General features: G+C 46.4%; 1 protein-coding gene and 1 long non-coding RNA gene across 3 annotated transcripts in view; both read left to right on the plus strand.

Annotated features, from left to right (window-relative positions):
• Positions 1-17,598, plus strand: part of LOC309556750 — a 489,144-nt gene that overhangs the window by 342,330 nt on the left and 129,216 nt on the right. The window lies entirely within an intron of this gene.
• The window catches only part of LOC309556744 (unconventional myosin-Ig-like), a 314,471-nt gene that overhangs the window by 207,627 nt on the left and 89,246 nt on the right, over positions 1-17,598 (plus strand). The window contains exons 17-19 of one of the 2 annotated variants that reach the window (XM_082259231.1): positions 12,875-13,098; positions 15,281-15,425; positions 15,776-15,883. In XM_082259231.1, the coding sequence (XP_082115357.1) occupies positions 12,875-13,098; positions 15,281-15,425; positions 15,776-15,883 (477 nt within the window). The remainder of the gene's footprint in view (positions 1-12,874; positions 13,099-15,280; positions 15,426-15,775; positions 15,884-17,598) is intronic. The other variant, XM_082259232.1, reaches the window with a different exon arrangement.

The raw sequence follows: 17,598 nt of genomic DNA on the forward strand, positions 1-17,598 counted from the left end.
TGACTCCCAGTGGTTCCTTGTTGGACCCCGGAGAAACCCCCCCCCCCCCCCTCTTTTTAGTTTTGATTATTGGGATGTGGTTGATTGCAATTATTCTCAACACCCATCTCTTCTTTTCCTATTTTTGTTGTTATTCCGTCTCTCACTGGTAAAATAAACTGACCAATAAAATTATAGACTGATAATTTCTTTGTCAGCAGGGGGTCAAATATTTTTTTCCCTCACTGTAGCTGGTGTGACCTTCCATATTTGGAGGTCCATACTCTTTGGTATGAGTACATCCCTACATATGGTGGCGATGGTGGAAGGGATTCTACCTTGATTTTGGAATGCAAAATTTTCTTTTCACCTGATATCATTTATTTTTGATTCATTGTTTATGAATTTCCGTTTGACACTTGCCACAATAAATACAATACAATATACCAAAATACTACAGTACAATGCCATCATAAATACGATACGATGTAACAATACAACAGAATACAATGTAGCAATACAATTCAGTACCACAACAAATACAATGTAACAATACCACAAAACAATACGATACTGTACAACAGGGGCGTAACTACAGGGGTTGCAGGGGTTGCGATTGCTACCGGGCCCCATGCTCCAGGGGGCCCAGTAGCAAACCAGTGGGTGAACTTTCAGGATTGCAAAAGTCACACTTGCGACCGGGCCCTGGCATTGCACCACTGTGGGGAGGCCCCAAGATTGCAGGAAGGGAGCCCACTGCAGAACTTGTGAAAGGATCCTGCTGCGGGACCGTAATAAAAGGCCATGCAACGAGAGTAAAGAGCCCCAGGATTAGTGGGAAGAGCCCTGGGCTTGAAGGGAAGGGCCCCGGCCAGGGATCTGGGGGGGCCCTTCATGTTTTCTTGCATCGGGGCCCTGAAGGCTCTAGTTACGCCTCTGCTGTACAATACCACAATAAATACAATAAACCAACACAATACAGTACAAGACTACAATAAATACTGGAGTCGTTAAGGCGCGCCGTAGTTGCAGGTATTGGAAGAATCTACGAGTCGGTAGCTGAAAGGACTCCCGCAGGTCTTGGAAGGATCAAAAAACATTTTGACGTTATAGTTGACCAATAAATTGTATTCCACTGCTGTGCCACAAATCAAACCCGAGTTTGCCTTCCGCCGCATAGTGGAAGTTCTCCCAAAACGGCGTGTAGTCAGGAAACTCCTCATATCCCATAATACAATTCATCTTCTTCCGGACTTTCTGCATAGGACACAGAGTTGGAGCTGGAGAGGATTTCTCCATGGCCTCAAATTCCAACTGCGCTAGCAAACTATACCTAGAAGTTGTGGTCAAACGTATCGCTTTCGTATTGGGTCATCATGGCAACCACAATAAATACAATATACCAATAAAATACAATACAATACAATATAACAATACAACACAATGTAGCAATACAATACGGTACCATAATAAATACAATGTAACTATACAATACTTCAATAAATACATATTATATTCCAATATAGAATTACAATACAGTAACACAATAAATACAATATAATGTAACAATATATCAGAAAAGCATTTTTATACTGCTGCTGCTTTTCATAGTTTTGTTAGGAACCCATCATTGCACAACACTAGGCGCGGGGAGTACACTTTTTTAGTGTTATCTTTTCTTCATAATGTAACAATACATTGCTACAATTAACACAAAACAATAGAATACCACAATACAAAGTTACAATAAAAATAATAAAATTGAATACATCCTTACAAGTACGATGCCCAAATACAGCACAATATAACAATGAAATACAACATTATAATACAGTTTTAAAATCTGATGTTTCAGTATCATATAATGTAACGTCACAATACAATATGACAACAAATAAAATTCAATGTTATAATACAAAAAGTACAAAACTATGATAAAATATTACAATACAATGTTACAATGAATACAATACTGCAATACAATAATACAATGCACTGTTAGAATACAATACATCAAAATATTGCAATGCTATAGATTATTACAGTACAATACAATATTACAATGTTAAAATATACTAAAATTGGAACGATACAGAGAAGATTAGCATGGCCCCTGCTTAACCACTTAAGGACCGCACCTACTTCTGACACTTGTTGTTTACAAGTTAAAATCAATATTTTTTGCTAGAAAATTACTTAGAACCCCCAAATGTTATATATACTTTTTTAGCAGAGATCCTAGAGAATAAAATGGAGATTTTTGCAATACTTTATGTCACACCGTATTTGTGCAGTGGTCTGACAAATGCAATTTTTTTGGGAAAAAAATACACTTTTTTGAGTTAAAAAAAAAGAAAACATTAAAATTAGCCCATATTTTTTCTATAATGTGAAAGATAATGTTACGCCGAGTAAATAGATACCCAATATGTCATGCTTCAAAATGTCGCACACTCCTGGAATGGCGACAAACTTTGGTACTTAAAAATCTCCACAGGCGACGCTTTTAAAATTTCGACAGGTTACCAGTTTAGAGTTACAGAGGAGATCTAGTGCTAGAATTATTGCTCTCACTCTAACGATCGTGGTGATACCTCGCATGTATGGTTTGAACCCCGTTTACATATGTGGGCGCGACTTATGTATGCGTTCGCTCCTGCACACGAGCTCGGAGGGACGGGGTGCCTCAAAAACATTTTTTTCTTATTTATTTTACCTTTTTATTTTTTATTTTTACATTGTCTCTTTGAACAAAAATTTTTTATGAACATTTTTAGACCTATTAAACATCCCTTGTAATAGGGGCGTGGCCGGGATGTAGACGGCGCCGGACGTGTGTTAGCAGAGCTCTCCACCATCCTGACCTTATCCGGCTCCATCCACGGCCCCTGTGCCTCGGATCGTGGCGGTTTTGCCCTCCTCCGCATCGGGCACAGGTGGGGCACGGATGCCGGGGAGAAAATCCCGGGTTTCAGCACCGACCCCGTGGCCTAAACGAGCGGTCCCGCCGCGAGGCGCGAAAGCGGCCGCCGCCATCTTGCAGGTCCAGGCCTCATCTTCTTCCTCTGCAGCCACAGGCGCCCAGGCCTTCTTGAAGTCGGGAAAGATGTCTGCGGGGGCCGGGAACCCTCCTCTGGCACAGCCTATGGACTCAGGTACCGAGGGGTCACTGCTGGGGACCGCTGGACAGACTGGGGGGTCGCATGGAGGGGGGGATATTACTGCTCCCATACTGGCTGCTATAGACGCCTCAAAAACTGCCCTGATGCTCCGGATTGACCACCTGGCCTCCGAATGTACCCTTATCCGCCATGATCTGGATAAAATCAGGGGGCGCCTGACTGAGACTGAGGGCCGGGTGTCTAAGGTGGAGGATGTTACCGCTTCCCATTCGGCACAAATCATTGCCATGCAGGCCCAGGTGAATGCTTTGGCGGACAAGATGGAGGATGCTGAGAACCGACAGCGTCGCAACAATATCAGGGTGGTCGGCTTGCCAGAGAAGGCTGAGGGATCTAATTCTACATTGTTTGCTGAGAAGTTCTTTTGTGATCTACTCAAATTGCCTCCCCCTCCCCCGACATATGTGGTGGAAAGGGCCCATAGGGTTCCCACGGGACCTCGGCCACCCGGGGCCCCCCCGCGCCCGTTTCTGGTCCGCTTTTTGAACTTCCGTGACAGGGATCGTATCCTCTCTGAGGCCAGGAAACAGGAGGAATTGCAGTTTGAGAACAGCAAGATAATGTTATTTCCTGACTTCTCTGTGGAAACGCAGATCATTTACTGAAGTGCGCAAACTCTTGAGAACCAAGGGCCTGAAATATGGCATGATGTACCCGAGTCGCTTGCGTGTGGATTACAAGGGATCTGTCCTTTTCTTCAATTCGGCGGGGGAGGCTGCTGACTGGTTGGAATCCATTTAATTTCCTCTGATGCACCTGCTCTCTTGGATGATATGGGGCTCCTGGGGCCCTGCTGCACTGTACTCCCTATTTGCAGCTCCTGTCTACGCGCGGTCTGCCTCCTCAATTGCTGATGGGGGGACATCTATGGTTCCTGTATTGCTGATCCTGCCCTGAAGTTTCCTGGGTTGCCCTGGGCTGGATCCATGCTTCTATTCCTGGGGCTGTGGACTGGTCTACAGGTCATTGGAGCTCTGTGTGCTACACGTTGTTGAACTAACAATTTTTTCTTTTTTGTTTTGACTCTATTTTTCCTCCCTTTAGGTTTTTTTCCTTTTTTGAGGAATGACTATCTAACGGCCCCCCCTTTTTTTGGGGCTGCCTTTGGTGGACACGAGTAACGCCGGCTGCGGTTTTTATGTTGCAGCCATGCCTTTAAAATTTTTGCTGGGTTTTGGGATTAGGCTGGGTACCCTGTTGCACTTTTTTTTGTTCCAGGTTTGGGTACCACAGCAGGGATGTTTTTTTGTTTTTGGCTCCAGGCTCCATCCGGTGGTCACTGTTCTTTTTTACTTATGTGTCTGTATTGCTGAATGTCTGGATGGAGTTGGGGGATCGGGTTGGTCCTCGGGCTGTGCTTGGTCCTCCGGCTCCCTCCTGCTATGTGTCCCTCTGCTGTTCTATGGCTGAGCTACTTAAAATCATGTCATGGAATGTGCGGGGTCTCAATGACAAGGTGAAACGCACAGCCATTTTTAGGTATATTAAATCTGTTCAACCGCATGTTATCCTCCTCCAGGAGACGCATTTGGATGGGAGCAGGGTGCTTGCCTTGAAGAGGCCTTGGATTCAGAGGATCTTCAATGCCACTTACTCCACGTATGCCCGTGGGGTGTCTATTTTGCTGGGTAGAAATGCACCCTGCTCGATTCAAAAGGTAATTACGGATCCTGGCGGACGGTATGTTATTGTTCTCCTGGAGATTTTTCACCGGCAGGTGGTACTGGTGAGTGTCTACTTACCTCCCCCGTTCCACTCTCAGATTCTGGTGGATCTCCTGGTGACCTTGGCCCCTTATATGCACCTTCCTCTAATTATGGCGGGGGATTTCAATGCTGTTCTGGACGGCGGGCTGGACTCCTCTAACCCGGGTAGACTGTCGTCTCCTGAACTGGTGTCCTGGTCTTCCGCGGCTCAGCTTACGGAGCTGTGGCGCTGGAAAAACCCTGGGGTACGTGGCTACTCCTGTGGGTCTGGGGTGCACAGAACGGCGTCCAGGATAGATCTGGCTTTTGCTAATGGGCCTTGTCTTGCTTTGGTCCAGGATGCTACATATTTGGCGGGTGGCCTCTCTGATCACAACCCACTGCTGCTGACTCTGCGGGTGGGAGCGGGTGGAACTAGGGGTGCATGGCGCCTTTCGCCGGGTTGGCTGCAAACTGACAAGGTGATGCAGCAGGTAGAGCCCCAGATGCCTACATATTGGGAAGATAATGCCTCGTCCACGGCAGGGGTAGTCCTGTGGGATGCTTTCAAAGCGGTTATGCGGGGTCATTACATCTCTGCGATTAAGGCATCTCGTAGGGAGGCTAATGCTGACAGAGAAGCTGTTCTGCTGGAGGTCCGTAGGTTGGAAGATGAATACTCGGCCGCTCCGGGACCAGCGGCCTATGCGGCCCTGGAGGAGGCCAGGAGGCGTTTGGCTTTGTTGGATACTGATTTTGCGCATGCCAACCTTAAACATAGAGTGGAGTCACTTTTTGAGAAGGGAGACAAGAATGGTAAGCTTTTGGCCTTTTTGGTGGCAGATCAGAGGGCTTCGGTAAGTGTTCCGTGCATCCAGTCTAGTTCAGGGGAACTGGTTAGGGACCCGGGGGAGATCTCCCGGGTCTTTATGGATTACTACTCTGACACCTATTCCCCCCTGCCTGCATATGACCTGGAGGAGTTGGAGCGCCTTTTATCTGGCTTGCCGGTTCCGGTCTTGGAGGGTGAGGACAGTGCGTGGCTGGACAATGACATCACGTTGAAGGAAATAGAGAGAGCCATCTCATCCTTTCCCTCCAATAAATCGCCGGGCCCTGATGGGTTCCTGGTGGAATGGTATCGGCAGTACTCAGACTCCCTGGCTCCCAGGCTCCAGGCATTGTATGCTGCGTGTTTCGATCAGGGGGCCCTGCCGGGTTCCATGCTCGAGGCGTATGTTGTTCTCCTGCCCAAGCCGGGGAAGGATCACACCCTGTGTTCCTCCTACCGCCCCATTGCCTTACTCAATGTGGATCTCAAGATACTCACGAAGGTCTTGGCTACTAGGCTGGCGGTGGTCTTGCCTTCCCTGGTGGACATTGATCAGACCGGGTTTATGCCGGGCAAGTCCACGGACACCAACCTTCGACGTCTGTTTACTCATTTGCAGGTGTCCCATGCCTCGGTTGGCACTAGGGTGGTGGTGTCCTTGGACATTGCCAAGGCCTTCCACACGGTGGATTGGGGGTACATGGGGGTGGTGCTGAGGCGCATGGGGTTTGGTCCTAAATTTTGCAAGTGGATTTCCCTCTTGTACTCCTCCCCGCGTATGGCGTTGAAGATTGGATCCTCCCTGTCTCCCTTTTTTGCAGTGGGTAGGGGGACTAGGCAGGGCTGCCCTCTTTCACCCTTTTTGTTCTCTCTGATGATTGAACCCTTGGCTATTGCATTGCGTGCATCTCCGGAGGTGGGGGCTCTGGAAGTGGGCTCCATTAAGGAGTGCCTGGCACTTTATGCGGATGATATGCTTTTATTTTTGAAGGATCCCAATGCTTCCCTGCGGGCGGTATTCAATATCCTGGACACTTTTGCAAAGTTTTCCGGCCTAAGGGTAAATTGGGATAAATCCACTATGCTCCCTATTGATCCTGGTGCCATTGCTGCAGCTGATGGGGCGCTGCCATTGAAATGGGTGACTGAGTTCACCTACCTGGGAGTCAGGGTGTCGGCGAGGGTGGCGGATTATCTTACTCTGAATCTTAACCCATTGCTGGAGGTCTTTAAACGCAGGGCGGAGGTGTGGCGCGACTTACCTTTGTCGGTTCTGGGGCGCATTAACTTGGTGAAAATGAAACTTCTCCCTGTCTTTCTGTATTTCCTTAGAAATTCCCCGGTGTGGGTCCCGCGTTCTTTCTTCCGCCGCGTTCATGGCCTGATAGGTTCCTTTATTTGGGGTACCTCTCCTCCTAGAATTGGTCTGCAGGTGTTGCAGGAGCCCTGGGGTCAGGGGGGATTGGCTTTACCTGATCTTTATAAATATTTCCTTGCTCGGCAGGGAGTGGTGGCGCGACGCTGGCTTGCGGGGGACAATGGGGACTCCGCCACGGTGCTGGAGGCGGCTGTTTTGGGCTCCTACGAGAGTCTTCGCCTTTTACTGCATCGAGGGTCCAGGGCTACATTTAAGCTGACAGGAACGATGCGTTCTACCATCAAAGCCTGGGAACAGATGCAGGTGCTGGTGGAGCCAGGAGCCACTGGTGTTTCCCCGGCCTCCCCATTGTGGTGGAACCCCAAGTTTCCTCATTTTGCCTTGATCCCTGATCCTACCATCTGGGCCGTTAAGGGGGTGAAGTTGCTGGGGGATATTGTCTCTGGTGGGGAGCTGTGCACCTTTGATGCCCTGAAGGCGCGTTATGATCTTCCAAATGGGTATTTTTTTCGCTATCTTCAACTTCGCCATGCGTTTGTGGCACAATTCGGTTCCTCTCGGGTTGTGATTAAAGCTTCAGCTCTTGAAACAGCGATACAAGCGGCGGATATGCGGAAGCCTCTCTCAGAATTGTACAGGGAATTGTTCGCTATCACTCCACCTGCTGTACGTAGGTGTCGGGAACGCTGGGTGGAGGAGGTGCCTGACCTGGATGGTGATGACTGGGATGATATGTGGAGTTCACCCTTCGCCTACCTGGTCTCTGCGAGGGACCGTCTGATTCACTTTAAATTTCTGCATCGGATTTATTACACGCCGGCGAGGCTGGCACGTATTTATCAGACGGCCTCGGCGGAGTGCTGGCGTTGTTCCCATTCACCGGCGGACTTCAGTCACATCTTCTGGGGGTGCCCGGTGGTCAAGGACTATTGGGCATCCGTCTTAGCTTGTATTGTGGAGGTGGTTAAGATTCCGGTCCCCAGCTCCGTGGAGGTTTGCCTCTTGGGGTTGGTGGATGGCTTGGCCCCTGCGAGGGCCGTTCGTACTCTGGTCAGCTTACTGCTTTTCTATGCTCGCAAGGCTCTGCTCTTACACTGGAAGAGTCCCTTGGCTCCCACGATCCTTTTCTGGAAAGGCTTGGTTAATAAAGTGACTCCGCTCTATAAGGCCGCGTATCTCAGTAGGGGATGCCCCCGCAAGTTTAATAAAGTATGGAAAACATGGATAGACTCTCCGGCCTCGACCTCCGTTGAACAGCTTTAGTGTTCTGAGTGCTACTGTTCGGGATTGTCTGGGGGGGGGGGGGGATGGACATGCCGGTCGGTGATATTTTCATGTTCATTGTGTTCTTACTGCATGTATAGAAGTCTCTCTATTTTTTGACTAAGCCATGGGGTTGCTGCTTGTGGGCTCTGTGCTGGACTAATCTATATGTTCTATGACCTTACTACTGGATAATTGGAGCAGACTTGAGGGGTATCTTTATTACTGATGGAAGCTTTGTTTTTGCACTGGACGTGCTGGATGGAGCCTGGAGTGGGGGGGGGGGGTGGGTGGGGGGGATGTATGGGAGGGGTTTGACCTGTTGTCACTGTTTATGCTTGTTGCCCTGCGTGGCATTGTCTTGTCTGTTTTCTTGTGCAAAAATTCAATAAAAACAAATTTTCAAAAAAAAAAAACATACCTTGTAATAGAAATAAGCAGGACAGGTCCTCTTTAACCACTTTACCTCCGCCCACAGTAATATTACTGCGGCAGAGTGGCTCGTTATCGTCTGACGACGTAGTACTACGTCGTCAGACACTCCCCCTTCTGGGCGGCGCTTGCGTGCCGCCGGAGGCTCGCTCCCGCTGTTTTCATTCACAGCGGGAGTCGGGCCAGGGGAGGAGCAGCGGCGATCGCCGCTGCTCTTCCCCCGATCGTCGGGGATCTAGTGTGGAGATCCGCCCGCCTGTGTAAACACAAGCGGGCGGATCTCCATAGTGACAGGGAGTGACAGATCGGACTGTTCAGCATAGCTGGACATCCGATCTGTCCATGACTCACACAGTCACCTCCCCCCCCCCACACGTCAGTAAGCACCAGGCATACATTAACCCCTCCCTCTCCAATAAAATGAACCCCTTCCCTGCCAGTGTCATTTTTACAGTAACAGTGCATATATATAGCACTGATTACTGCAGTAATGTCACTGGTACCCCCAAAAGTGTCAAAAATGTCATTCAAGGGTCCGATCTGTCCGCCGCAATGTCGCAGTCCCGCAAAAAAAATCGCAGATCGCCGCCATTACGCGTTAAAAAAAAAAACACCAAAAATGACAGAAATCTTTCCCTTTGTTAGTAAACGCAATAACTTTTGCGCAAACCAATCAAAATACGCTTATTGGGATTTTTTTTACCAAACATATGTAGCAGAAAACAAATTGGCCAAAAATTTAAAAAAAAATTGGTTTTTACATCTTTTTTGGGGGGAATTTCATATAAAAAAAATTTTAAAAATATTGTTATTTTTTCAAAATAAACGCTCTTTTTTTGTTTATAGCGCAAAAATTAAAAATCGCACAGGTGATCAAATACCACCAAAAGAAAGCTCTGTTTGTGGGAAAAAAAGGATGTAAATTTCGTTTGGGTACGGCGTCGCACGACCGCGCAATTGTCAGTTGAAGTCGCACAGCGCCGAATCGCAAAAAGTGGCATGGACGGAAGACAGCAAAATCCTCCGGTGGTTAAGTGGTTAATGTGAGATCTGGGGTAAAAAAAAAAGACTAAAAGGCTAAAAAAAAAAAAAAGGCTTTTTTTCATCATGAAAAAAAGAATGCGCCCTTTAAGGCTGTTGGGAGGAAGTGACGTATGACATCGCTCCGGTCCTCCAATGCCATAGAGTGGAGTGGGGGCCATCTTGCCCTCACTCGACCTTCTGCCTAGGAGGGGAAAGAACCGGATCGTTTTCACCGCTATCGACGGCTCCGGTAAGCGTGAAAAGTTATTGGAAGCGGCGGGGGGACTTGCCCCTCCTGCCGCCCAAAAAAGTGATCCTGCGGCAAATCCACTGCTGGGACCACTTTTATATGAAAGAGAACTGCCCGCCCTGTAAAAAAATACAGGGGTTATGGCTGCTATCTGCTGCCATTACCCTGGTATTTAACGTCAAAGTAGCAACGTAAAAGTGCATGGTTATGGATGACACGAAAATTTGTATATTAAAAAAATAAATACAGTACAATAAAATATTAAAATAGAATACATTCTTACAAAAGAAAATTGCTAAAATGTAATACAATATAACAATGCAATCCAATATTATAATATGATTTTACAATATAATTTTTCAGTACAATACAATACAATTTTGCAATATAAAGTTATAACACAAGATGACAATAAACACAATATTACAATACAATACTAAAATATAATATTACCATAAAATGTTACACAATCCTACTATATCTTAAAATATTACAAAAAAATCTTATAAAAAATACAACATAACAATACAGTATTAATGTCAAAGTAGCGACGTAAAACTGCGGTGGGCGGTCCGTAAGTGGTTATGGATGACACGCAAATTTGTATGTTAAAAAAATAAATAAATACAGTACAATAAAATATTAAAATAGAATACATTCTTACAAAAAAAAAAAAAATGTAATACAATATAACAATGCAATCCAATGTTATAATATGATTTTACAATATAATTTTTCAGTACAATGCAATACAATACAATTTTGCAATAATAATAAAGTTATAACACAAGATGACAATAAACACAATATTACAATACAATACTAAAATATAATATTACCATAAAATGTTACAATCCTACCATACCTTACAATATTACAAAAAAATCTTATATAAATACAACATAACAATACAGTATTACAATAAATACTATAATATAATGTTACAAAAATACAATATTAGAATAAATACAATACTGCCATACAATATTACAAACCCAATTCCAAAAAAGTTGGGACACTGTACAAATTGTGACTAAAAAAGGAATGGACTCATTTACAAATCTCATAATCTTATATTTTATACACAATATAATATAGATAACAAATCAAATGGTGAAAGTGAGACATTTTGAAATGTCAGCCAAATATTGGCTCATTGTGGATTTCATGAGAGCTACACATTCCAAAAAAGTTGGGACAGGTAGCAATAAGAGGCCGGAAAAGTTAAATGTACATATAAGAAAGAGCTGGAGGATCAATTTGCAACTTATTCGGTCAATTGGCAACATGATTGGGTATAAAAAGAGCCTCTCAGAGTGGCAGTGTCTCTCAGAAGTCAGGATGGGCCGAGGATCACCAATTCCCCCAATGCTGCGGCGAGAAATAGTGGAGCAATATCAGAAAGGAGTTTCTCAGAGAAAAATTGCAAAGAGTTTGAAGTTCTCATCATCTACAGTGCATAATATCATCCAAAGATTCAGAGAATCTGGAACAATCTCTGTGTGTAAGGGTCAAGGCCGGAAAACCATACTGGATGGCGGTGATCTTCGGGCCCTTAGACGGCACTGCATCACATACAGGAATGCTACTGTAATGGAAATCACAACATGGCCTCAGGAATCCTTCCAGAAAACATTGTCGGTGAACACAATCCACTGTGCCATTCACCGTTGCCGGCTAAAACTCTATAGGCCAAAAAAGAAGCCAAATCTAAACATGATCCAGAAGCGCAGGCGTTTTCTCTGGGCCAAGGCTCATTTATAATGGTCTGTGGCAAAGTGGAAAAATGTTCTGTGGTCAGACAAATCAAAGTTTGAAGTTCTTTTTGGAAAACTGGGACGCCATGTCATCCGGACTAAAGAGGACAAGGACAACCCAAGTTGTTATCAGCGCTCAGAAGCCGGCATCTCTGATGGTATGGGATTGCATGAGTGCGTGTGGCATGGGCAGCTTACACATCTGGAAAGGCACCATCAATGCTGAAAGGTCTATCCAAGTTCTAGAACAACATATGCTCCCATCCAGACGTCGTCTCTTTCAGGGAAGACCTTGCATTATCCAACATGACAATGCCAGACCACATACTGCATCAATTACAACATCATGGCTGTGTAGAAGAAGGATCCGGGTACTGAAATGGCCAGCCTGCAGTCCAGACCTTTCACCCATAGAAAACATTTGGCGCATCATAAAGAGGAAGATGCGACAAAGAAGACCTAAGACAGTTGAGTAACTAGAAGCCTGTATTAGACAAGAATGGGACAACATTCCTATTCCTAAACTTCACCAACTTCTCCTCAGTCCCCAGACGTTTGCAGACTGTTATAAAAAGAAGAGGGGAGGCCACACAGTGGTAAACATGGCCTTGTCTCAACTTTTTTGAGATGTGTTGATGCCATGAAATTTAAAATCAATTTATTTTTCCCTTAAAATGATACATTTTCTCAGTTTAAACATTTGATATGTCATCTATGTTGTATTCTGAATAAAATATTGAAATTTGAAACTTCCACATCATTGCATTCAGTTTTTATTCACAATTTGTACAGCGTCCCAAATTTTTTGGAATGGGGTTTGTAATAAATACAATGCTTTAATACAATATAACACAATGTTACAGTACAATAATATAATACAATGACAGAACACAATATTGCAGAGATTAGATGAGGATAGTCTTCACTCCTACAACTATTGGCTGAATCTTCATGGGGGGGGGATTCTGTTTTTGAATTATATTATGTAAATTATGTTATTTTTAGCTGTGGAATACTGTCAGTAAATGCTAACACTTCCTGTAACGTGACCGGTGCCTATTCTGCTTCTAAAACTCTGAATTCCCCCCGGCAGGTCTGGCGAGGGACTCTTGCTCGCTGGCGATTCAAGCGTCTCAGGGCCATCTACAAGATTATGAGTTTTTACAAATGCTACAAAGTCCGCTCTCATCTGATGGAGGTGGTGAGGCGTTTTGAGAACGTGCGCAACATGGCGGACTACGGGAAGAGCGTGGAGTGGCCACAACCGCCAGCCGTACTGGAACAATTCCAAGACCTCTGCCAAAATCTGTTTAAGAGGTAGGTAGATGTTTGCTCAAGTAGACCCTGGTGACTCCAGCATTCCCAAGAGCATCCTGTGTCACCCCATGCCCCCCCCCCCCCTGTAACCCTAGTGAACCCTGGGTATCTTGTGTCACCCCAAGACCCTGGTGACTCTAGAGCACCTTGAGAATTTGGGTTAATCCATGAACCCTATGACTACAGATCACCTTGAGCACCTGGAGCTTCCTGGGCCACCCCATAACCACATCACTCCACAGCACCCTGAGCCACCCTCTAACCCCTGTAACTCTAGGGCACCCTGATGTTGTGTCGCTCTAAGATCCTGGTGACTCCAGAGCACCTTAAGTGTCCTAGGTCACCTGTGAACCTTGTGACTCCAGAGCAACCTGAGGCTCCTGTGTCACCCCAAGAGCCTAGTGACTCCAGAGCATCATGGGCTTCCTGAGTCACCCCATGACTCCTGTGACTCCAGAGCAACCTGAGCATCCTGTGTCTCCCACTTACTTCTGTGAATCAATAGCACCCTGAGCTTCCTATGTTATGCGTGACTCCAGAGCACCCTGAGCTTCTTATGTCACCTATTACCCCTGTGACTCTAGAACACTCTGAGCTTTCCATGTTACCCTGTGACTCCAGAGCACCCAGAGCCTCCTGTGTCACCCCATGTCCCCTGTAACTCAAATGCCCTCTGAGCCTCCCTTGTTACCCCAATACCCCAGTGACTCAAGAGCACCTATAGCTTCCTGTGTCACCCCATGACCCCTGTGACACCAGAGTAACTTGAGTATCCTGTGTCATCCCATTACATCTGTAAGTCCAGAACATCCTGAGCTTTGTATGTCACCTGTAGCTCCAGAGCACCCTGAGCTATGTCACCTATTACCCCTGTGACCCCAGAACACCCTGAGCATCCTGGGTTAACCTGTGACTCCTGTCTCAACACATGACCCCTGTGACTCCAGAGCACTCTGATTTTCCTGTGTCACCTATGAGTCCTGTGACTCCAGAGCACCCTGAGCCTCCTGGGTCACCCCATGTCCCATGTAACTCATATTTCCCCTGAGCCTCATATGTCACCCCAATACCCCAGTGACTCCAGAGCACCCAGAGCTTCCTGTGTCACCCCAAGACCTTGGTGACTCCAGAGTACCCTGAGCTTCCTGTGTCACCCCATGACCCCTGTGACACCAGAGCAACCTTAGTATCCTGTGTCACCCCATGACATCTGTGAGTCCAGAGCATCCTTAGCTTCCTATGTCACCTGTGACTCCAGAATACCCTGAGCTTCCTATGTCACCCCAAGACCCTGGTGACTGCAGAGCACCCAGAGCTTCCTGTCACCCCAAGACCCTGGTGACTCCAGGACACCCCAAGCTTCCTGTGTCATCCCATGACCCCTGTGACACCAGATCAACCTGAGTATACTGTGTCACCCAATGACATCTGTAAATCCGGAGCAATCTGAGCTTCCTATGTCACCTGTGACTCCAGATTACCCAGAGCTTCCTGTGTCACCCCAAGACCCTGATGACTCCAGAGCACCCCAAGCTTCCTGTCACCCCAAGACCATGGTGACTCCAGGGCACCCCAAGCTTCCTGTGTCATCCCATGACCCATATGACACCAGATCATCCTACATATCCTTTGTCACAACATGACATTTGTGAGTCCAGAGCATCCTAAGCTTCCTACAGTATGTCACCTGTGGTTCCAGAGCACCTTGAGCTTACTATGTCACCTATTACCCCTGTGACCCCAGAACACCCTGAGCTTTCCGCATTACCCTTTGACCCCTGTGACCCCAGAACACCCTGAGCATCCTGTGTTACCTTGTGACTTCCGTATCACCACATGACCCCTGTGACACCAGAGCACTCTGAGGCTGAGCTCTGCGTGTCAAATATGACCCCCATGATTCCAAAGCACTCTGAGCTTCCTGTGTCACATATGACCCCCATAAATACGTAGCACTGAGCTTCCTGTGTCACCCCATGTCCCCTGTGACTTCAGAGCACCCTGAGCATCCTGTGTCACTCCAAGAGCCCTGTGACCTTAACAGGTTTAATGCACCCCTGTGACACCTGTGCCTCCACCTACCCTCTAGTACACTTCTGTAATCTGCAACCCGTGTTGGGTGACACCCGAATTCCTCATCTCCCCTTGTATACATGTCATTTCTGTCCTTCCTCTTCGACAGATGGCGAGCTCGGAAGATTGTGAAGAACATTCCACCTTCAGAAATGTTCCAGATTAAATGCAAAGTCTGCGCCATGGAGGTCCTACAGGACCTGCGGAGGGATGTGGGATACCATCGGCCGTGGAAGCAGAATTATCTCGCCTGTGTGAGTAGAAGAAGGATGAGAGGAGTTTTCATTTTCCAAACATTTCACCAAAAATCTGATTTTGGTGAAACACATTGGAGTCAATAGGGACAGACATTAAGGTGGATTTTGGATGTTTTTAAGGGTATATTGGGTAATATTGGGTCCTGAAGGATGTGTCCAATCCTCTGGAGACCTCCCATATCCATATCTTGGACCTGTTCCTATTCCAGTTATTATTTTACTTTTTTTTTTTTTTTTAACAGAAAGACAAAAATAAAAAGTAACAAAATGTAAAAGCAAAAAAAAAAAAAAAACTTAAAGCTGAAGCTTCTTCTGCTTCCAGTTTCTGACTCATTTTCTGGTCTCAGCAGGAAGCGGACAATCCCAGCGGAGCAATGTCCTTCTCCAAATCGCTGCAGACCCTCCGGAAAAAGGACAACCATGGCTCGGTGCTCTTCACCTGTCACATCAGAAAGGTGAGCTCCCTCATGGAAGGAATGAGGAGGAGAGGGGGGGGCACAGGGGGTCTTTACACTGCGTGTAACTGAGATGACCAAGTTTTTTCCAGAGAATCAGGAAGGATAAAATAATGATGATCTTAAGAAGCTTCTCCCTAATGGGTAAGGGGGTCGCTAAACCAGACAGTTTCCTGAATGAGGATCGACTTCCAAACAATATCCGTCCTCTGTCCATGGTGCTGAGTATTGTCCTCTGTCCATGGTGCTGAGTATTATCCTCTGTCCATGGTGCTGAGTATTATCTTCTGTCCATGGTGCTGAGTATTATCCTCTGTCCATGGTGCTGAGTATTGTCCTCTGTCCATGGTGCTGAGTATTGTCCTCTGTCCATGGTGCTGAGTATTGTCCTCTGTCCATGGTGCTGAGTATTATCTTCTGTCCATGGTGCTGAGTATTATCTTCTGTCCATGGTGCTGAGTATTATCCTCTGTCCATGGTGCTGAGTATTATCTTCTGTCCATGGTGCTGAGTATTATCCTCTGTCCATGGTGCTGAGTATTGTCCTCTGTCCATGGTGCTGAGTATTGTCCTCTGTCCATGGTGCTGAGTATTGTCCTCTGTCCATGGTGCTGAGTATTATCTTCTGTCCATGGTGCTGAGTATTATCCTCTGTCCATGGTGCTGAGTATTGTCCTCTGTCCATGGTGCTGAGTATTGTCCTCTGTCCATGGTGCTGAGTATTATCTTCTGTCCATGGTGCTGAGTATTATCCTCTGTCCGTGGTGCTGAGTATTGTCCTCTGTCCATAGTGCTGAGTATTATCCTCTATGCATGGTGCTGAGTATTGTCCTCTGTCCATGGTGCTGAGTATTGTCCTCTATGCATGGTGCTGAGTATTGTCCTCTATGCATGGTGCTGAGTATTGTCCTCTGTCCATGGTGCTGAGTATTATCCTCTATGCATGGTGCTGAGTATTGTCCTCTGTCCATAGTGCTGAGTATTATCCCTTGTCCATGGTGTGAGTATTGTACTCTATCCATGGTGCTGCTGAGTATTGTCCTCTGCGCATGGCGTGGAGTATTGTCTTCCATCCATGGTGCTTTCTTAGTATATTCCTTTAATTATGGTGCATAATATTGTCCTCCAACCATGGTGTTTAGTATTGTCCTCTATTCATGGTGCTGAGTATTGTACTCTATCCATGGTGCTGCTCAGTATTGACCTCTGCGCATGGCGTGGAGTATTGTCTTCCATCCATGGTGCTGAATATTGTCCTCCAACCATTGTGCTGAGTATTGTCCTCTATCCATGGTGCTGAGGTTTGTCCTCCAACTACGGTGTGCAATATTGTCCTCTGTCCTTGGTGCTGAGTATTGTCCTCTGTCCTTGGTGCTGAGTATTATCCTCTGTCCTTGGTGCTGAGTATTATCCTCTGTCCTTGGTGCTGAGTATTATCCTCTGTTCTTGGTGCTGAGTATTATCCTCTGTCTGGTGCTGAGTATTGTCCTCTGTCCATGGTGCTGAGTATTGTCCTCTGTCCATGGTGCTGAGTATTGTCCTCTGTCCATGGTACTGCTGAGTATTGTCCTCTGTCCATGGTGCAGATTATTGTCCTCCAAACATGGCGCTGAGTATTATCCTTCCTCTCATCCTTCAGTGGGAGAGGTGAGTGGTCCTTAAGCCTCGTACACACGAGTAGAAATTCGACCGGGAATTTTCGTCCGCCGACCGAT

This window comes from Pelophylax lessonae (assembly GCF_965119305.1).
Source record: "Pelophylax lessonae genome assembly, chromosome: 5".
Lineage (NCBI taxonomy): Eukaryota > Metazoa > Chordata > Amphibia > Anura > Ranidae > Pelophylax > Pelophylax lessonae.